Source organism: Protopterus annectens, chromosome 2.part0 (genome assembly GCF_019279795.1).
Source record: "Protopterus annectens isolate FY-2018-M chromosome 2.part0, PAN1.0, whole genome shotgun sequence".
NCBI classification, from domain to species: Eukaryota; Metazoa; Chordata; order Ceratodontiformes; family Protopteridae; genus Protopterus; species Protopterus annectens.
The window spans coordinates 1,133,129,530-1,133,152,374 of NC_056728.1; the positions used below are offsets into that span (position 1 = coordinate 1,133,129,530).

A 22,845-nucleotide genomic window follows, 5' to 3' on the forward strand; every position below is an offset into this window, starting at 1 on the left:
TTGCAGTACTTTCAGGATTCTGTTCCTCTGGGTATGATTGCCATTCAGACAGGCAACATGTCGGTGGTCTGGTATTTGAACAAACAAGGAGGAACTAGGTCCTACCCCCCTTTGTCTCCAGGCTCTCAGAGTATGGCAGTGGGCTGTTTCCACCCAGCGCTTTCTTTTGGCAACGCACATCCTGGGGAAATGCAATGTGATAGCAGACAAGCTGAGCAGGGCAATCTTGTTGCCCCATGAGTGGTCTCTCAAGAAAGAAATAGCAGACAGGATATTCCGCAGGTGGAGCCAGCCTTGCTGCGACCTCTTTGCCAGTCATGGGAACACGAAATGCAGAAGCTACTTTGCCCTGATTCCTCCTCCAGGAGAAGCCCCAAGGGACGCACTCGTACACTTTTGGCCTCCGGGTCTCGTCTATGCTTTTCCACCGATCTCATTTATACCCAAGGTTCTACAGAAATCAAAAACCCTGGGAAGGACCATCATTCTCATAGCCCCTCACTGGCCTCATCAGATTTGGTTCCCCTTCCTTCGACTTCATCTTTTGGAGGACCCTTGGATTTTGGACCCAGTTCCTGACCTTCTGATGCACTCATCTCTGCAGTCCCTGAAGCTGACAGCTTGGCTGCTCCAATTCTCATCATAGCCAGGTTCCATAACCTCTCCAATGAGCAAAACAGATCCTTTTATCCTCTCATAAATCTTCTACTAGGAAACTATATCTTAGCAAATGGAAAAATGTTTCTATATGGGCCTCGAAAAACAATATTGATCCTTACCAAGCCCCTATGGCCTCCATTTTAGAGTTATTGACTACGATTTTTAACAAAGGAGCGGCAGCAGCAACAGTTCATGTTCAACTGGCTGCTTTTTCTAATTTTCATCTTGGATTTGAAGGATTGAATATTCTGTCTCACAAGTTATCCAAAGCCTTTCTCAAAGGGACCTTTCATATTAGGGCCCCTGTGAAATCTCCCTATTCTCCATGAAATCTGAATTTTATGCTTTCCTGCATAATTCTTCCACCATTTGAACCAGCTTCCTCTTGTGACCTCAAATTTTTGTCATGGAAAACCATCTTTTTGGTAGCTATTACTTCTGCCCACAGAGTGTCAGAGCTTCAGGCTTTATCCATCAAGCCTCCTTATTTGATATTCCATGCTGACAGAGTCTCACTTAGAACAAACCCCTCATTCTTGCCCAAAGTTTGCACTGAAACCAATCACAACCAAATTATTGATTTGCCAGTCTTCTTCCCCAACCATTCAAACACATATATGCTACACAAACCTGATGTTCACAGACAGCTCAGATTTTATTTGGATAGAACACAAGATTTCAGAAAATCAGGCCAGCTTTTTGTTTCATTGTCAGACTCCAGAAGGGTAGACCAGTGGCAAAAACAACTCTATCTAAATAGTTATCTGATTGTATCACCTTTGCTTATTCAGCTGCTAATATGCCTTTGCAAAATAAAATTAAAGCTCCTCAACCAGAGCAGTTTCTACATCTGCTTTTTCTGCCAGGCTTCCTATTGATAACATTTGCGCAGCAGCCACTTGGTCAAAACCTCATACCCTTATCACTCATTACAAAGTTGATAAGACCTTCAGGGACAGAGCCTCCTTTGGATCCACAGTCCTGAGAAATATACTCCCGTGAGCCATCCGAGATTAATGGTGCTTGGGATGCTACCCATCAGTAAAGAATGAACGGTGCGATAGAACAACTTCACATAAAGAAGTTATGTACTTACCATGACATTCCATGTGAGTTGTTCATCTCGCCTTCATTCTTACGTCCCTCTCTTCTGGGCTGTTAGATGACTGAGATGCTGGATCCATCCTGGTTGCTCAATCCTTCTATACCATTTTTGGAAGTGAAAGAATGACGTATGGTATTATTATATGCAGCAAATAAGATCTGAGGTAACTCTAGGTGCATCATGGGATAGGGACTTGGCCTCGAGCTATTTGAAGACCTCGAGCTTTGCAATTGGCCGACTCTGAGCCAAAGGATCGGCTCCGAACCCATCAGTAAAGAATGAAGGCGAGATGAACAACTCACATGGAACGTTATGGTAAGTACAAAACTTCTTTTTTCTTCTGCTGGCACAGACTCCCAGTTGTATAGTATTCAGCTGAAGGTGTGTGAGTTTCCGTGTATATTTCTTCACTTGCATGGGAATGCTTAGGAATCCTACAGGATGAGCTGGAAGCTTGCCAGTGATAGAGAAGTTTGATCTGCCCTTTTTTTAGCTTATTACAACCAATCCTTCACCAGGGCAAGTGGTTTAAGGGATGACTGGACAGATGAACATGTGGGAGGGTAGATGGATGTTATTCTGTATTGTGCATGGTTTCTAAAAATAATATATAAAAAAATCTGTTTGGCTAAACATACTCTTAAGTCATGGGAAAATATAATTAAGTTTAACCCACCACTGAAAAACAGGTTAACTTCATTCCCAGACTGGATATAAGTTAAAAAGAGCTTGTTATAAATATTAAAATGCAGATTTGTCCTGCAGCAGTTGCTATAAAATAAACAAAAAATAATAGTATTATATAAGTGGTACATACTGCTGTATTGCAGTGTGCTGTGAATTAAGTAACATGCTTTTGTGCAGTAAATTGTGCAGCTGATTCTGCTCAGCCATTTCAGTGGAAAGGGATGGCTGTAATGTAGATAATTTATAGAACAGACTATAAGCTTAAAGTTAAGACTTTATAAATGGCGCCACTCCATTCCTTCTTATCCCTGCTCCCAATTCCTTTTCCTGATTCTGTATCCATTATGGCTAATCGACTTCACTCCATGCCCGAACCTTCTTCTCCACACCCCTCACACTTTCAATTTTTTTTATATCTTTTGTATTATGTATATATTGTACATTAAAATGTTGCATAAGTCAGCTTGCTCATTGCTCAATCGAAAAGTATTGTTACAGGTTACTGTATTATGTGCTTAGTGTTACATTATGTGTGGTTGCTCTCTCAGTTTATAACCCCTAGTTGAAACTGCAAATGCTCTGTGGGAGTCGGTGTTCATGCCCACTTCAAAAAAACAACAGGTGTCTAGCTATACAGATAGATAAAATAGTGATGATTGCCACCTAATCAGCAGTAAGACCAGCCTTTACCCACTTCTGCTAAAACTGGCTCACAAAGACAAATCATTGTTGATATTCGTTAAACTGGCATCAGTTCTATGAAGTAGTGATTATCACTGTTTGTACTTTCAAGAGACGTCATCATCAGATTATTTATCGGATGTTTGTAAGAGAAACATTGCTTAAAAATAAAATAAAATTCTCCATACTGTCCTTCAGCTGGTATATCTTCATAGACTTGCATCAGAGGTTGAGTATGGCATTTTTGTCCCAAAGGAGGGTGTTAAAGTCTAGGTGAAATGAGAACACCTGGATAATACTTCTTACATCTTTGCAGTTTTAGTGTTTAATGTTTGTTGATTGCATTGTGCAAGTATTCTGGCTTACAAAGCAAATGTGCGATTTTTCATGGCCCTAAATCCCATTAATAAAGATGATGTGTGTGATTCACTTTCCTTTACGAGGAATGTTTGAGTGTATGAAGTCCATTGACAAATAACACTGTAGAAAACAAGTTGCAAGCATTGCTCATTCTACATATCTTTTTTTTTTAATTGCAATTTTTGTTACCACTGATTGTTGATCATCAAATCCTCTCCTGGTCTCTCAGTCACTTCATTCTCTTTACTGGGTCAGAGACAATTTAGATTGTATTAAGGCAGTGATTAGGAGTGGTTTGAGATTTTTTTCTGTTTTGTCTTACTGGCCTAAAAAGCTCACACCTGACAAGGCAGTCGGGAGGGGCATTCAGTGAGCTGTGTGTGGAAGGCATCTTATCACTTCCACAAGATGCATTTCACCTACAAGCAGTCTTGTTTTTGTCCATGCAGAGCAAACAGTGCCCTCCCTTTGACTTTACTAGGGTGATTGCACTGCCCTATGCCCATTGCATGCACAGAAACCCTGCTGGTCCCCTAGGAGAGGCAGATGGGCTATGCCCTTCATGCCTTCCCTCCCTCATTGGATCTTCCAGTGCAATGGCTGCACTTTGATCTCTGGTTGTCTGGGCTGCAGTAAGGGCTCCATCTCTCTGTCTGACACAGCCAGGCTATTAATTTCCTCTTTGAAGAGATGAAAAACTGGTGCGTGCATGTGTACCATTTCTACTGCATGATATTCTTCCACAGACTAACCTTTTATTTGTACTTTCTGTATTATTATTTTCTTTCAAGTTTGTCTCAGATTACTGTACTACTGCATTCATTTTATTAAAACAGTTTTATAAAATTAGACTATCATATGTATTAATATGTGTTTGTCTATGCATATGTAGTTATATTTAGTTTTTTTGTGTACATGTGTATATGTATGTATATATATATATATATATATATATATATATATATATATATATATATATATATATATATATATATATATATGGTTCCATGTAATTTTACTGTAATTGAAACTCAGATGCTCAAATGTTTGAGCCCGTTTCATCGAAAATTTGTGTGACTAAAAACTCATTTAATTGAAAGGTGTACAGGTTTATAGAAAGTATCTGATGCGGTCACTTCTTATCATAGGAGTTATTAGGGAAGTGAGTCTAGCAGAATATGTATGTACTGGAGTGGTCAGCATCATGTTGTACCCACAGATTTGCAGATAATTGTTTCCACTCCAGTACTGAATCACTGTGTTTGGTGTTTTTTTCATTTCTCCAAGGCTGTGTGATCATGGACTTAATATATATAAGCAAGGAGAGGTAAAATCTTACCCAGCTTACTCTTGCATATAGTCATTCACTATTGATAAATACGTACATAACAAAAATGGTTTATGTATACCTGAACAATGGGAACATTTCCACTCTTATCCAAGCCGATTGCTGCACAATACCTGTAAACTTTGATATGCATTTGTATTTCAAATCTGAGTGTTTAAAGTTATGTCCATATTGGTTACTGTATTGCCTGATAGCTCTTAAGTAATTGTATTAGTATGCTGTATTTCCATTTGTGTGTGTATCAGCTTGTTAATTTGTATGTGGAGCTTTTCTCTCCGGGCCTCCACTGAAAATAGGCTCTCATTGGCACAGTGGACCTTCCCGGTAAACAAATACAATAAATAAAATAAATAAATGAATTGTTGGGGAGGCAAAGCTATTAACAGTGATGTAAATTTTCAATGAAATGAGTTTTTAGTCAAATGAATTTTCATTAAAATTAATTTTTGATCAAATGGGCTCACCCATTTGAGTTTCAATTAAATAAGCTTTCAATGACATGACATGAACTTATCTAGCTCATATACATCTCTATAGCTAGTCTATTTATATATATATATATATATATATATATATATATATATATATATATATATAGATATGTAAATCTAAATATACACACATGTATGTATGTGTGTGTGTATATATATATATATATATATATATATATATATATATATATATATATATATATCTATATATACATATGCACACACACAAGTATATATGGATCTATGTCAGATGATCAAGTTTTCAGAAACTTGAAATTCATATGGACGAGACTATATGATCGTTTCCAAAAAACTGAACCTCAAAAATCTACTTTATTTCACATTTATGCAGGGGAGCAAGTCGACCTGCACCCCTCCACACCCCCTGCAAATTATATATACTAGCTTCAAGATTGTATACGGTGAAGAAAAGGTTCAATTTCCCAGTCCTTGCTGTACCGCGATCTCAATTCAGAAGCTTCTAGTTTTCAAAAATTTGATCATATGACCTCGACCCTTTGAATTTCGAGTTTCTGAAACCTCGATCAACTGATAGGGATCCATATACGTATATATCTATATATATCTTACATATATGTGTGTGTGTGTGTGTGTTTGTGTGTGTTTTATATATATATATATATATATATATATATATATATATATATATATATATATATATATATTTTGTGTGTGTGTTTGTGCGCGCATATGATTATAGATCATTTCACTAAATGTTACTTTAAAAGAGAAAGCCATAGTGAACTGTCATTTCAATAAATTAAAAAGTAACTTTGTAGAATAACACTTCTTGAATACTTCAAATATAGCAAATAAATGAATGTGAAAAGAATGTTTTTGCAGTGGGTCAACCTCCCTTGCACAAATTCATATTGGGGTCTTGCCCCCCATTCTTTTATTTAGTAACACCACATTTGCACAACAAGAGGAGTAGAGGAAAGACCACGCACAGAGTGAAGCACTGCTGATCTACAAATACCCCACCAACAATGATCGCCTGTAAATTATTACGGCTTTATGCAAATTATTTGTTCTCTGCAATGACTCTTCAGTGAATTTGCCATGCTGCTTTTGCTTTCAGCAAAGTGACATTCAGTGAAACTGATGGCATACATTCATTCACGCACACAGTGTGTCCTTAAACTTATGTGTGTCTCTATATTTACTTCGAGGTGGGCTCGTCTATGAGTGAACCTGGTGCTGTCACAGTCTAGCCATTTTTAATTGGAAGCCCATTATATGGTGCTGCTTCTAATGCCAGTTAGTACACACAAATGTCCATTTAAGAAAGTTGTCTCTGTCAGATAATGTTCTTAATGAACTGATGTTCGAGAGTATTTTTAGCAAACAAGGAACTCAGTTTCACAGGGCATTGGTTATATGAAGTGATGAATTTTGAGGTACCAACTCCTGAATATGTACACTTTCATTATATTTCTGCATAACTGTTCTGTTTGTGGAAAATTCTGTAAAAGTACATCCAGCTGGACAGAGTTGTAAGCAGTGCTGCTTTTCAAGCAACAGGAGGTGTAGGCACAGTGATGTTCTTTTTAAGAATGATGGCCTAGAAGAGTTTTCAAGTTGCAGTGGTCCTGTCTTTAAATATATAGTTCCAGGTCATACCATGCAATGAATGTATGAACTATGTAACCTATGCAGCAGTGTGAATTTCATCTTAGGGACTTTTACTAACAAATATGGTCAGAAGCTGTCAGTTATTAGTGTACTCAGAATTGTTCCCTAATCAGTACTGCATGACGACTTCATAAATTTACTGCAATGAAGTGCAAGCATTTAATGACATTATTTTATTTCTTAGCCTTTAGGGAAGAACATAAGAAACTGAGGCTATGACCTCTTCCCTTAGGTGTGCAGAAAATGAAAGAAAACTGCAATAAAAGGCTAGGTGAAAATTTCCCTGGCATTTTTTTTTCTGATTGCACACAAACCTTGATGGATCTCTATAAAGAGCACTGAGGCCATTTTGAAGATGAATAAAAGATTGTTGTTTATATGTTCTCTTGATTTAGGTACTGTGGAAGCACGTTGTCACCCTATCTCACTCTTTCTCACCCCTCCCCCCAGTCTCTACCCTTCCCCATGGGCTTTTGAAGGTAATGTTATAATAAAATTCTCACTCATTTATACTCTAGTTTCCATAGGTGTCATTAGTAGACGAGTTTTTAAGAAAAAAAAAATATAATACGGTTTCCTTGAGCTGAGCATTTATAATTGTTTATATTTTTCATAGCAAGAAGAAGCAGAACTCTATTTTGAAATATCAAAATGTCTTTCAGAGGTATCGGATACTGAAATTGACCGGATAACTGTGGTTTCCAAGGTAAAAGCTTCTTTTGCACAAATTCTCTTAAATGGCTTAGTGTACATTTATTTCATACAGTTGTGATCATCACTTAATGACATTTAATTATGTTTTTTGCCATACATTTGTGTAGATTATAGATTATAGTGGGTGAAGAACAAATGTATTAATGACATTTAGAACAAATATCAGATCATGACTTGATACATATTACTTGAGTTGGGCATATATAAGGCATATGTTTTTCTCACATTTTTGCAGTAATTGCAGCCTTCAAGTTTTCTTTTAAGTAGTTACAGGCCATTGTTAAGTATTTATTATTACAAATTGCCAGTAAGTCAAGATCTTTCTTCTGCATGAATTCTTCCTCACTAACAAGAAACACTCAATTGTTGCCTTGTACAAAGCAGTAATTTTCTTAGGAAGTTAATTCTCTTCTTCTTATCACTTTTTTGCGTAGTCAGCACTGATAAATGCTCAAAGAGAAGGGGATAGCTTTTCCAGTTCTTAGCCTTGCATCAGAAACAGCCTGATTGAACATGATGATATTTGTATTTTATACATTCATAGATGCATACTAGGCTAACAACCACTGGGGCCTTTATAAGCCTAGCCAAGCATCCCAATTGTATCCTGTAAGTTTATGTGCCTTAGATGTTTTTTAAGGGGTATATGTAAGATAGGGAAAGATTTACAGGCCGTTTCTGTCCATTAGAGACATGGGCGCTACACCCAAGGTGCATTTCTTATTTCCCATCCACTGGTGTAGGTTTTATTTTGAATAGGGTTAGGGAAGAGTTCTGCTAAACACTGTTGGGAAGCCTGTTCCTGAGAAAGGAAATTCTCTGAGACACATAGCTGTCCCTCCAATGTGTCTTGTTTGTCACAAACAAAGTTTAATTCTCTAGAACAAGTAATTCTGATGCTTTTTTGCAGATATACAAAAGGTCCACAGAATGGGATCCAAGGATGTCTGGTATCACCTTTCAGTAGTCTGTAAGTAACAGAATAGAGTGATAGAGCTTTAAGGTGATCTTCATAGGACATGCTGTTTACACCCTGTATTCTTTCTATGTGGAACCTCTATGGATGTTCCAGTTGCATTTGCCTGGTCAGGTGCATATCAAAAGGAATGTTGTACTCAGTAATGAGCCTGATGAGGCTGAATAGAGTAGAACAATGTCTTTCTTGGACCTAGATGACATGCCCTTGCTTTTAGGTTGGGTAGCCAGGTTACCATCTACATATTAACCAAAGACCTGACTACTGGTTCTACTGTTAAGGGTATATTATCAATTAATTAACTTCTAAGGGTAGCTGACTTCCTGAAGTGTACTATTATGCATTTCCTGGATATCTTTGGCTTTGAGTTTTAATCTGTGGTTTTGACACCAGTCTGTGTTAGTCCTTCCTGTAGGATGTTAGTGTCTTGGGGAAATTCTATGACTGCTCCTAGTTTGCAGTCATCTGCAGACTTAGTCCAGCCAGAGGTCCTTCACGTTGGTCTTGACTTACAAGATGTAAGTGTGAAAAAGGAGCAGATCCAACACAGAGCCCTGAGGGGGCACTGCTTGTGACCAGCATCTTTGTGGAGGTGGTCTTTCTTATCCTAACTTTGTGTCCAGTCTGAGAGCCCGCTTGCTATCCAATGCATAAGATAAGAGATTTATGCTTATATGCATGAATTTGTATACAGTGCCTGAGTGTGAGGTATTGTATCATATGCCTTAGCCAGGTCAAGGTAGTCGGTATGCACTGATTTGCTTTTATCCATTACCTTGGTGACCTTCTCATAAATGTCTCTACCCTTACCAAAACCAAACTGAATCCAATCTGTGAAGGTTTTCTATGTCCTTATTAATCATTTCCCTGTTAATTCTTTCCATGGCTTTGCATATGAGACTGTTCAGACTTCTAGGTCTGTAGTTCCTAGGGTCCATTGATTGCCTGCCTTTGTGCAGAGAAATGACATTTGCAATTTTCCATTCACATGGCACAAAGACTGTCTGGAGGCTATTGTTAAATAGTGATCCCAGTGGTCCCGTACATCTAGTTTCAGGTTATTTAGGAAGCATCCTGGTTAACACGGTCTGATCTTTGATGAAGGGGCCATAGACCCTGAACCTTCAGATTGTTGGAAGAGGCTCCACAACCCAGATCAGCAGTGTCTGTTAACAGCTCATGACTAGGGGTAGGAGTCTGAAAAGGCAGGTCTGAATTGAGGGAGATCTGTCAAACCCACCAATGAAACTTGAGTTTGAGACGAGGTAGTAAGGGAACCAAAACCCCCAAAGGGGGCAAAGCAGGAGTCACACTGTCTTTGTACCATTGAACTTCCTCATATGAAGCTTGGCAAAGGAAAACCTAGGACTGGTAGATGGCATGAATCCTAAGGCTCTTAGAAATGCCCAAGAAATTCCCTTGCAGGAATGAGAAAGGGGAAGTAGAGACTGGAAGTAGGTGATCAGAGACAGAACGTCCTGGGAAGTAAGAAAGCCAACATTGGAATGGTTTTGATTCTGCAACCCAGAAAAATGTGGTCTTGACTTGAATTGTGGTCAGGACTGACTTTTTGAGATGGATGATTAATCCCAGACTATGCAGAAGGATCCTGGTGAAGAGCAGATACTGTAAATGCCTGTGTAGAGAGGGAACCTGAAGTAGAAAGGCATCCAGCTACAGAAATATCTGGATTCCTCGAAGCCTACAAGTGGCAATGATGGGACTAGGCATCTGGTCTTGGGTGCTATAGAAAGACCAAAGGGCAATGCAGAGAACTGAAAATGAGAAAAAGAAACATAAAAACTTCCTGAAGAGAGGGAGAATGGGAATATGAAGATAGGCATCCTTTAGGTCTAGGAAAACCTTAAAGGGCTTTGGAAGTAACAGAGGAAACAGAGTCTGGAGGGAAAGCATCCAGAAGGAGGGAATCTTTAGAAAAAAAGTGTTGAAAAAGAAGAGGTTTAGGACAGGTCTCCATGATCCCTTTTCTGTGATAAAACCGTGCTCTTCTTTAGGATTCTGGAATGGGTTGGATGATACCCTGAACCAAAAAATCCTGCAGAACCACAGAAAAAGGAGATAGTTGGTCTAGAAGAGGTTGAGGAACACCTGAGGGGGTACTTACCATACAATAACCGTGACAAATAATGAACAGAACCCAAGTGTCTGAAGAAATCTGTAGCCATTCAGAGAGAGACAGGGAAAGCATGAGAGACAGGAACCTGACTGAGGGGAGAATGAGAAAATATCTCAGATGGAGGCAGATTTGTCCTGAAAAGTGGGCTTTTGAGTTTTAGAAGTTTGGGTTGGTTTATCTGAGAACATGCACTTAGGCACTCTTTTCCCTTTAGAAAGCTGACAAGGTTACCTATAGGTTCATAGGTAGGTAATAGGCTATCTGCCCGAGGGAGTTTATAAGCCTAGCCAGAGTGTGTCGGCTTTCGCCGCCCCATTGATTAATTAACTGAGCCTCTGTCAAGCAGAGCCAATGAAGTGATCCCAGGGGTGTACTTTGTTACCCATCCATTCGTCAAGGCTTCTCTTGAAGAGTGTTAGTGAGGGTCTGTGCCTAATTTAGTTAGGAATTTTGTTCCAAAGCATGGGGAGTCTCTGTGACAGGAATCTATCCCTCCAGTATGTTCTATTTATTGTTGTGGCGAGGTTTAGCTCACTAGAACGCGTGTCTCGCAGTGACTTGGATTTCTTTAGGTGGAGCATGTCCATCAGTTCTGAGTTGGACATGGCTTTGTAAGTCAGGCAGAGATCACCTCTGAGTAAGCGATATGCCATTGAGTACAGCCGGAGTTTTTTCAATCGGGCTGCATAGGACATATGTTTGAGGCCAGTAATCCTCTTGGTGAGATGCTTTTGTGGTCTTTCAAGCTGATGGAAGTGTCTTGTGAGGTACATCCCAAATGGGGCATTGTACTCTATGATGGGTCTGATGAGTGACAAGTAGAGGGGCACTATAACCTCTTATTTCTAGATGCGAACCCCTTAGTAATTAGATGGGCCACATAGAAGGATTTCTTAACTACTTTGGCAATATGATTGTCAAAGGAGAGATTACTATCTACCTGGGTCCCCAGTTCTCTTATTACCTCTTCCATATTAAGGGGGCTGCTGCCTATGTGGTAATTCATGGGTGTTTTGTTTTTTCCAAATGGGATGACTATGAATTTTTTGGCATTTAGCTTGAGGCCATGACTTTAACACCAGGTGTTTGTCTCAGTAAGGCCTTTTTGGAGGATGTCCGTGTCAGCCGGAGAGTCAGTTATTGCTCCCAGTTTGCAGTCATCAGCAAACTTGGTTAGCCATAGTCCTCCTGTGTTTGCCTGTACTTCTGAGAAATATATGCCGAACAGTAGGGGTCCCAGAACTGAGCCTTGCGGGACACCACTTGTGACTGGTTTAAAGTCAGACCTGGAGCCCGCTATTCTTATTGTGTGAGTTCTGTCTGTAAGCCAGTTGGCAACCCATCTTGTGACGTAGGGGTTTATGTTCAGGCTGGTGAGTTTTTCTATAATACCCGAGTAAGGGATGGTGTCAAACGCCGTGGCGAGATCAAGGTAGGCTGTGTGAACCACCTTTCCCTCGTCTATGGCCTTGGTAACTGTCTCGAAGAAGTCAACCAGGTTTAGTAGACATGATATGCCTTTAACAAAGCCAAACTGGGTCGGGTCAAGTGTTTGGAGGTTCCCAATGTCTTTTTTAATGAGTTCCATGATGATGTGCTCCATAGCCTTGCAGACCAGGCTAGTCAGGCTTATGGGGCGATAGTTACCAGGGTCAGTTGTGGCTCCTCCTTTGTGGAGCGGAATAACCATTGCTGTCTGCCATTATGTGGGCATGTAGCCTGTGGAGAGGCTGAGGTTGAACAGCGTGTTTAGGTGGGGGGTTAGTTCGTTCTGTAGTTTGTGCAAGACACAGCCAGGGACACCATCTGGCCCCATTGATGCTGTGTTTTTGGCTTTTGAAAGGGCTGTTTTCACCTGTGCTTTTGTGATTTCCGGGACACTACACTTTTCCGGTATTGTTGTAGGCCCTTTTGAAGGTGAGAGGGAGGTGAAGTTTGCACTGAATCTATCTGCCAGTATGTTGGCAATATCAGCAGGTTCATTATATTTTGTGCTATTTTGCACAATCTCAGAGCATATCCGCGAGTTGCCACTTAGATTTTTGACATAGCTAAAGAAGGCTTTGTGGTTATCTTTTGAGTCCTTGGCTATTTTTCTTTCGAAGTTAGCCTTGGATGATTTTATGAGGGACCTTAGTTTCTTACTGATACTGATCAGGGATGTCTTTCCTTCTTGGGATTTACTTTTTTTCTGAACTACTTTCCTCCTTTTGTTCTATAACCTCTTTATGGCAGGGGTCCACCAGACTGGTTTCCTTCTCTTAGGGGAATGAGTCTTGGTTTTGCTAGGGATGGCACGATCCATGCATCCTTGTAGGTGCTCATAGAGTGCAATTGTAAAGGATTCTGCATCTTGGGCAGTGTTATCCTTTAGCGTGGGGGCTGTGAAACTTACCATCTCTGACTTAAGTAAGGTGAAGTTTGCTTTAGAAAAGTTTTTCACTGTGGTTTCCTTCGTTGGGGGTGGTGGTGGGGTGTGGACATCCAGGGTGATTAGTTTATGGTTTGATCTAACCAATGACAGGTTGACCTCCGGTATGGCCCATGTTGGTCATGACCAGGTCCAATATGTTGTGGCCTGTGGTAGGGGAGTTTACCAGCTGATCCAGGGCATTTGAGTTGATAAATTCCAGGAAGCGCTGAGCCTGGGAGTTTGTACTCAAGTAGTTTTTCCCAGTTAATGGTAGGGTAATTGAAATCTCCCAAGATCAGGGTGTTCGGTAGGACCTTCATGTTTCCAAGTGTCTCCAGAAAGGCGGAGTGGTGGTCCTGGGTCATGGGGGGTGATCTGTAGCAGGCCACAATTTGCATTGCAGATTTGCCCAATGTTAGTTGCACATGGATGATCTCAGAGGTATCATGCTGCGCCACTAACCTGGAGGTGTGGGTGTTCTTGATGAATATGGATACACCCCCTCCTTTTGTGTTTCAGTCTGTGTTCTGTGGCCGAAATGTGTGGTATGAGTTGTAGAGTGATTCGAGCGCATGCATTTTGAGATTTAAACTCCTGGCGTTGAGTAGCATAACCCTCAGGTTTTTACTTGTGCTGTTTACAGAGGTGGGTTTGAATTTTGAGTCTTGCCTAAAAAAGGCATTATGGGGGCAGCAAGAGCCTTGGCCAGTATTCGAAAGCCAAGGGGTGACAGGTGCAAGCCGTCTCTTGCAAAGCAATGCGGCTTGTCGAGCATGTCATCCCAGGCTGACAGACACTGGATCCCCTTTGAATGACACCAGAAACTTATCCAATTGTTGAAATTGATCATTTTTTCTTTATACTGAGGTATCATTCTTGGTAAGGGCAGGATGCTACTCAGGGTCAGGGTCATACCCGCCTAGGCTACATGATCAGAGAGCTCTTCCACGTCTCTTTTCATGTAGTCCAGGGAGGTACAGCTCAGGTCGTTCACACCAACATGAACAATGACAGAGTCATATTTGTACTTGTTCTGAAGTGACCTGAGTGCTTGTGTTATGTGGCGGATTCTGGCTCCCGACAGACAGCTAACAGTAACCTTCTCCTTGTCCAGCCTAGTGTGCCTGACTGTTGAGTCACCTATTACTAGTGTGTTAGGTATGTTATTTCGCCTTAAGGGCTGTGATTGTGCAGCACATTGATTTTGTGTGTTGTGTGTTGTCTGGTTTGTGACGGGAGGTGCAGGTTTTGTGGGTGTCTGCTTTGGAGCTCTCTGATGCTTTTGCAGGTTTTTATTTAGAGCTTCCGAGTATGATTTTGTGTATTTATGTGCATCTTTTTGCTAGTGCTGGTTTAGTAGGTCTTTGTGAGGCTGGAGGTGTGGTGCAAGTGTTAACCTTCTCCTCATGACTATCTGTTCCAGTCTTGGGTGGAGATACTTTAGCGTCCAGTTTGGCTGTATAATTACACCTCTCACATATGTTAGTGTTTTGTGGTAGGAGGAGAGGGCTGACTGTGTACATGAGGCAGTTGTAACATTGCCTCTGGATACCCAGATTCAGCAGCTGGACTGGAGAGTACACCTGAAGTTGCCCTTTGGTCATGCCTGAATAGTAGGGTGAGCTGCTTAGTCGCTTGGTTGGTGAGGGGTGGATAAAGAGCCTTGCCCTGCTGGGCAGTCAAGTGTCTGGGTATATTAGGGCTTGCTATTAGGTCTGAGCAAGTGCTGGACTGTAGGATGCTTTTTGAGTGCTTAGGTTGAGAGTTAGAGTAGTTTCAAGTGAAAAACTGAAGAGGAGACGTAGTGGAGCCAGGAATAATTTAACCCTGGCTAACCGGTGCTGCCCAGCACCCAAAACCATGCAACGTGTTTTTTAAACTACTAACTTCTGGGCTGGAACCACTCCTCCAGGGACAGATGGCTGCAGAAAGTTCCCCTCTCTCACAGGTGAACAGAGAAACTTCCCTCTATCCAAGTAAGGTATGGGCAACTCAGAAAATTGTAACACAGCCCTGAATTCTGCACTAGCCTGAAAACTGGACTATACTAGCTTAGAAATGCGGGAAACAAGAAATTTATTTATTTATATTTTTTTAAAAGATAAGGCAAAAACAGTAAAAAGTACACTTAAAACAGCTTTAAACGACTACAAGTGATCAGAAAAGGCTATCTCACTTTAGTGTGTAGCCTACAACAGTTAAACAATTTGTTTAAACAAAAACAACTTTTTAAAAGTGCAGGCAGTCAAATAAGTACAATATGTGAAAAAAACAAGTTTTTAAATCGCAATAAGTGCTGGAAAATCAGCGTTTAGGTGGAAAACAGTTAAGTACAGCAAGAAAATACAGAAAACTGATAATCACTCCAAAGTCTCTCTTTTAAGCTAGAAGACTTATATCAGTTTAAGGCTTTTTTGTGCTTTCCAGTAGGTTAGTTACAGGAAAGATGGGAAACAAGCACAGATGTGGTCTTTTAAACCAGAAATTTGAAAGAGATGGACAACTTCCCGAATGGTCAATAAACTACAATTCCTGGGCCAAGAACCACTCCTCTTGTGGTAGACATGCTACCTAGTACTTACCACTCCCACTGATAAGCTAGAAGGCTGCACTCCAACACAAGGGCTTGGGGGCTCAGAAGCTTACAAATAGTCCTGGATACAGCAAATCTGTACTTGAACTAGACTAGTTGCGAGAAAGGTGGAGATCAAGCACAAACACGGGTTTTAAAACCAGAAAGTTGAGAGAGATGGAAAAAAAAAACTGCCCAAACGGCCAAAAATCTACAATTTCCTGGCCAGAACCACTCCTCTTGTGGTAGATAGGCTACCTAGTGCTTACCACTCCCACTGATAAGCTAGAAGGCTTCCCTCCAACACAGAAAGGCTTGCGGGTCTCAGAAGCTTACCAACAGTCCTGGATACAGCAACGCTGTATCTGGACTAGGCTAGTAACAGGACAGGTGGGAAACAAGCGCAAGTGCGGCTTTTAAACCAGAAAGTTGAAAGAGGTGGGAAAAACTGCCCAAACGGCCAGGAGCTAAAATTTCTGGGCCAGAAGACACTCCTCTTGTGGTAGATAGGCTACCTAATGCTTACCACTCCCACTGATAAGCTAGAAGGTTTCCCTCCAACACAGAAAGGCTTGGGGGGCTCAGAAGCTTACAAAGAGTCCTGGATACAGCCAGTCTGTACCTGGACTAGACTAGTTACAGAAAAGGTGGGGAACAACTGCAAACGCAGGCTTTTAAGCCAGCAAGTTGAAAGAGATGGAAAACTGCCTAAACTGCCAATAAACTACAATTTATGGGCCAAAACCCACTCTTCCCATGGAAGATAGGCTACCTGATGCTTACCACTCCCACTGGTAAGCTAGAAGGTTTCCCCTCCAACACAGAAAGGCTTGGGGGAAGGGGGCTCAGAAGCTTACAAAGAGTCCTGGATACAGCAAATCTGTACCTGGACTAGACTAGTAACAGGAAGAAAGGAAAAAAGCACAAACAGGCTTTTGAATCAGAAGGTTGAAAGAGATGGAAGAGCTTCCCAAACGGCCAATAAACTATAATTTATGGGCCAGAAACCTCTTCTCCTGTGGTAGATAGGCTACCTAGTGCTTACCACTCCCACTGATAAGCTAGAAGGCTTCCCTTCAACACAGAAAGGCTTGGGGGGCTCAGGAGCTTACAAACAGACCTATGAACAAAGGCATTCTTAGGATAGTTTCTCTGAAATGTATGGATGGAAGAAACAATTTTTTTTTTTATGATCCTGCATAAAGTACAGTTTTGTACCTACCATAAATGTAGATGTTTGAGTGTATATACTGCTGCAGTCATCACACTTGGGTTATCCTGCCGTCAGGCGGTCCCGCAGTTGGCCGAATCCCAAAGTCTTGGTCCGGTGTCGGTTGTCATCGCTTCTTCCCTGAAGTCAGTGCGACAGGGGTATAAAAGAGGCAGCTGACACCATTTTCTTCAGTTTTTCTTGCCGCAGATGTCAGGTGCCCCCAACTAGGAAGGCAATACAAATAACTATGCAAAAACACCCTAGTAGATAAACAATAGTACTAGCTGTTAGCAAATACACCATATAGACATGCATCCAATTGATTGATGTACATGGAGTTATAACTAACACCCTGGTATCTAGAGGGGATGGTGGGAGGGTAACCAGGACTGCAGAAGTATATGCACTCGAACATCTACATTTATGGTAGGTACAAAACTGTACTATGTTCATCGTGTTATACTGCTGCAGTCATCACAGTTGGGTTGAATCCCAAAGCTATAGATGGGAGGCTGGTACTAAACTGGGTTAGGCGAAGCTAGGATGCCCTGCAGAACTGCAGTGGCAAAACCAGCTCTAGTTTTTGAGTATAATGGAAGGTGGTAGTGCTTGGTAAAGGTGTGCACTGAACTCCAAGTAGCTGTCTCCAGGATGTCCTTGGTTGGAACCCCCCTGAGGAAGGCTGCTGAGGTTGCTGTAGCCCTGGTAGAATGGGACCTAATATTAACAGGCACTGCTTTCCCATGGTGCGAGTAGCAAAAGCGGATACAATGTGCTATCCATTTGGAGATGGTCTGTTTTGAAATAGCCTTCCCTTGTGAACCTGCAGCATAGAATACAAAGAGTTGGTCAGTTTTTCTGAAGGTTTTTGTCTTATCCAAATAGTAATTTAGCTGTCTGAGAATGTCCAAAGAGTGAAGGAGTTTTTCTCCTTTATTCTGGGGGTTTGGATAAAAGGTGGGTAAATGAATGGTCTGATTCAAAGTCACACTGGATACTACCTTTGGCATAAAGGTAGGGTTAGTTCGTAAAGAGACTCTGTCCTGATGGAACATGATGAAAGGTTCCGCTGCCATGAGTGCCTGTAGTTCTGAGACCCTGCTTGCTGAGGTGATAGCCAGCAACAGAGCTGTTTTCCATGACAAGTATTGTAGTTCTGCTGAGAAGGCTGGTTTGAAAGGAGGCAGTGTTAATTTTTCTAAAATTAAGTTGAGGTCCCAAGCTGGCATTGGGGGTTTTCTGTGGGGTCTTATATTCTTAGCCCCTCTGAGAAACAGCCATAGTAAAGAGTGTGAGAATATGGGAGGATCCGTATTATATTGAGCTGAAATGGCTGAAGCATGGATCTTAATGGATGAGAAAGAAAGGCCTTTGTGTAGCATCTCCGTTAAGTATTGCAGTATTTGAGGAATGTTTGGTATTCCAGAATCTTGGCCTTTAGCCTGGTTCCATGCACAAAATCTTTTCCATTTGTCTGAGTAAGTTTGTCTGGTGCTGGGCCTCCTGGCCTCTAAAATGACATTCAGGACGTCCTTTGAGAGAAGTGTTGATTGATAATTCAAGGTATTCTCCATGCAGCTAAATTTAAAGTCCTGAGCTGACTGTGAAGGATCTGAGAGTTTTGCTGAGTCAACAGAAGTGGGAATTGAGGTAAGATCCATGGAGGGCTGTGAGTCAAGTTTCTTAGTAATGGGTACCAGTGTTGATGTGGCCAGTCCGGTGCAATGAGGATCATTTGTGGTCTCTCTGATCTGACTTTCAGTAATACCTTGGTCAATAGAGGGAGTGGTGGGAAGGCATAGACTGTCAATGCTGTCCAACTGAAAAATAGGGCGTCCACTTTCCAGGCTAGGGAATGAAAAGTCCTTGTGCAAAATTTCTGTAGTTGGCAGTTGTTGGGGGAGGCAAATAGATCTATGTCTGGGCATCCCCACCTTTGATTTATCATTGATAATACTTGTGGGTGTAGTCTCCACTCTTGAGGATCTGCCATATTTCTGCTTAAGTCGTTTGCCAATATGTTTTCCTTTCCTGGCAGGAATTGTGCTTGCAGTTGTACTTGGTAAGTCAATGCTGTGTTCCACAAGGTCATTGCCTGTCTGCATAAAGGGTAGGAGTGTGTTCCTCCCTGTTTGTTTATGTACCACATAACTGTAGTGTTGTCTGTCCTTATTAGTAGTTGTCCTGGATGCAAGAGGTCCTTGAAGGCTGTCGTGCATTTTGCATGGCTAGCATCTCCTTTTGGTTGATGTGTAGATGCATTTGTTTTGCAGACCATTCGCCCTGTATGCACTGTCCTGCCATGTGTGCTCCCCAGGCGTAGTCTGAAGAATCTGTTGTATAGTTTGGTTTGCTGGAGGTAAGACAAAAGGAAGACCCTTGTTTATTTGACATGCTTGAGCACACCATAGGAACTCTTTTTGAAGGCAGGGAATGAGAGGTATACTTGTTTCGAGGCTGTGCCTGTGTTGAGTCCAAACACTTTTCAGATACCATTGTAATTTTCTCATATGCAGCTTTGCATGTGGAACTAGTTGAATGCAGGATGCCATGAACCCCAATGCCTGCAGGACTTTCCTTGCAGTGAGCTGGGTAAAAGTTGCCATCTTTTTGAAGTATTGAGTCAGTTGTTTTTGTTTGTCTGGCGTGGGATAAGCCATCTGGGCCGTTGTATTTAAGCTGGCACCCAGGAATATTATGTCTTGAGGGTATCAGTTTTGACTTTTTGTTTACTGTGTACCCTAGGCAACTTAGTAGCTTTGTTACGAACGTCAGATGCTGTAATAGAATGTCCTTGCTGTCCGCTTGGATCAGGCAGTCATCCAGATATGGATAAATTTGTATTCCTCATTGTCTGCAGTATGCAATTACTGATACCAGGCATTTCGTAAATACTCTGGGCGCAGTAGATAAGCCAAAGGGCAATGCAGAGAATTGATAATGCGTTGTACCTACCAAAAATCTGAGGTATCTTCTGCAATCTTGTCTGATAGGGACATGCAGGTATGCCTCTTTGAGGTCCAACGTTACCAGCCAAGACTCCTTGCCCAGCATGGGAAGAAGCTGCTGTAGTGTGAGCATTTTGAATTTGGTACCTCCAGGTATGTGTTTATGATTGAGAGGTCTAAAATGGGTCTCCGGGCTTTGTCCTTTCTTGGTTCTAGAAATAGTCTTGAGTAAAAACGTTGACCTTGCTCCTTTGTAGGTACCTTTTGAATTGCTTTCATGTCCATGAGAGCTGAAATTTGCATTTGTGCCTCTGCCCATTGGTTTGGAGGCAGATTTGGCATGCCTCTCATCCGTGGTAAAGTGTGAAAATGAAATTTGTAGCCTCGGGTAATAATATCCAGAACCCATTTGTCCTTGGTTATGATGCGCCAATTTTGTGGAAATAGAGCCAGTCTTCATCCCAAAGGTGCTGCCAGGGCAATTTTGCTTGGCAGGCGAAGAGGGAAGTCATTGTGTTTGCTTCCTGAAGGGTTGAGATCTTTCGTCTCCACCTCTTTGAGTTGTTGTATGCCATTGTCTAGGCCTGAAAGAACCTTGTGGCTGGCCTCTGCACCTACCCCTTTGGGGTCTGTCTGATGCAGGAAAGGACCAGTTTTTTTGATGGCCAGTTTCTGCTGAAACGAGGAGGTTGTACCTGTAAAAAATCTTTAACTCTCTGCATAGATTTTACCTTTTCTTCCATTTTCTTTAAGACTTCCTCTGCTTTGACACCAAATACATCTTTCTGCAATGGAGCATCCAATAACTTTGCTTTGACATGTTCTGGTAAGGCTTGCTCTTTTAGCCAAGCATGTCTAGGAATTACAGATCCTGTGACAGCTGCTCTACATGAAGCTTCCAATGAATCAAAACCACACTGTAAGGTGTGCTTTCCCACCTGTTCTGCTGCATGCAGCAAATCCTGCATCTCTTTGAAATCAAGTTGATCTGTCTGAGGGATCATTTTCTGCTTTAACTGTGTAATCAAGTACTGCTGGTATTTTATCATGTGGAACTGGCAGTTTAAGGCCCTCATGGCCAAAGTGGCAGACGTATATATTTTCTTCCCCCATCTTTCTAATGCTCTGGAATCCCTTTCAGAAGGTAGTGGAGTCTTAGCAGTAGAGGCCTTAACCCCTTTGGGACCCTGGGAAATGGTTTTGGGGTCTGCAACAGGGCTTTTATATAGAAACTTATGAGAATCAGGAACTCGGTAGTATCTGTCTGGTTTAGCTGGTGCAGGAGGTAAGGAGTCTGGGTTTAGACTAGATTTGGTGTAAACATCATCCAAAATGTCTAAAACTGGAGGAATTGCAAGGGGTCTATGCTGTGGAAGAAGAAGAAACTCACAGAGTCTTTTCTTAGTCAGAGTAATCTTGGCCTTCCCAGTGGAAGTGTTCCCTCATGGTGTGTAACATTTCCCCAAAAGAGTAGTCTTCAGGGGGTGAGACAGAGGGAATGGACTCTTCGGCATCTGAGTCTTCATAAGGAGGGAAGGAATAATCCTGGTCTTTATAGTTAGCTGAGGAAATGGATGCTTGGTCAGAGGAAGGATAATCTTCTTCCAGTCTAGGCCTTTTGTCAGGAGGGGGTTGGGAACCCCTGATAAGGTTAATTAAATCCTCAGCCATCTTAAGCATCTGTTTTTTAGGCATAGCGGCCTGTGGGGGGGGGGGGTCTGTGGACCCGGTTTCCTAACTTTTAAGGGAGCTTTAAGTTTAGCATAAGACTTAATAGAGATAGCTGTCGGTTTGAAGACGCCTTCAGAAACCGAAGGCCTGTCCAAAATCTTCGGATCACCGTCAGGGTTGGCGTCCGAGGGGTGAGATGGAACCGGCTCCTGATGCCCCAGCTGATTCGGTCTGGGAAGCCGTCAGAATTTCTAAATCAGCGGTAGTCAGGGGCTGCGTAGGCACCCCACTGAAAACCGGAGAACCGGCAGCAGGCCTTGCTAAGGTCTCGGTATCTGGTCTTGGCCTTGGCTGCCTGTCCTTATCCTTGCGTTTTTAAGTCATTGCTAATGTCGGTTGTTCCGACGACATGCTATAGTTAAATTTTCTGCCAAAAATAATGTCGGGCGAAATCTGCCCGACGCTTGATTGTACGTTTGTTGAACCTAGCACAAAACCGACAACCCGAGACGTCATGGTCTGGGCCTAGGCAAGGAATACAATAAGAATGAAAATCCTTATGAGGTATTTGCTTCCCACAAGAAATGCAATTATTAACTTTGTCTGACATTGGTCTGAGGCAAGAAAAGTTTCCACAACGGGGTACTTAGCTTTAGAGAAGACTTCGGGCTGAAATTCGAAAATCTCAGGAGCTAGCCGACCGGCACTTGCGAACTGCTTCTGCTTCAGGCACCGCGCGGCAGGAAAGACTGGGGAAAATGGCGTCTGCTGCCTCTTTTATACCCCTGTCGCACTGACGTCAGGGAAGAAGCGACGACAACTGACGCCGGACCAAGACTTTGGGATTCGGCCGACTGCGGGACCGCCTGACGGCAGGATAACCCAAGTGTGATGACTGCAGCAGTATAACACGATGAACATCTTTATCTTTGTCTTGTAGAATCTTAAACAAGTCAGCAGCAGCTGTACCAAAGTGATTTTAATTGTCCAAAGGAGCTTGGCCTTATCAGTTAAGGCCTGGAGATGTAGCCGAGAGTACTTCCTCATAACTGAACCTGAAGCAGCAGCTCTAGACAGTGCATCAGCTGCATCATAACTGCATTTGATAGAGTGAAAGGCTGCCTATGAAATAGAAGTCAGTAAGGATAGGGCAGCAGACTTAGTCAGGAAGGTCTGACACCCCCCCCCCCCCAAGTTAAGACAGTAGGGCCAA

At 41.9% G+C, this 22,845-nt stretch overlaps 1 protein-coding gene across 1 annotated transcript in view; it reads left to right on the plus strand.

The window, feature by feature from the left end:
• FOCAD (focadhesin) overlaps positions 1-22,845 on the plus strand; it is a 2,336,882-nt gene that overhangs the window by 2,105,970 nt on the left and 208,067 nt on the right. The window contains exon 41 of the mRNA XM_044060381.1: positions 7,605-7,694. Within this exon, the coding sequence (XP_043916316.1) occupies positions 7,605-7,694 (90 nt within the window). The remainder of the gene's footprint in view (positions 1-7,604; positions 7,695-22,845) is intronic.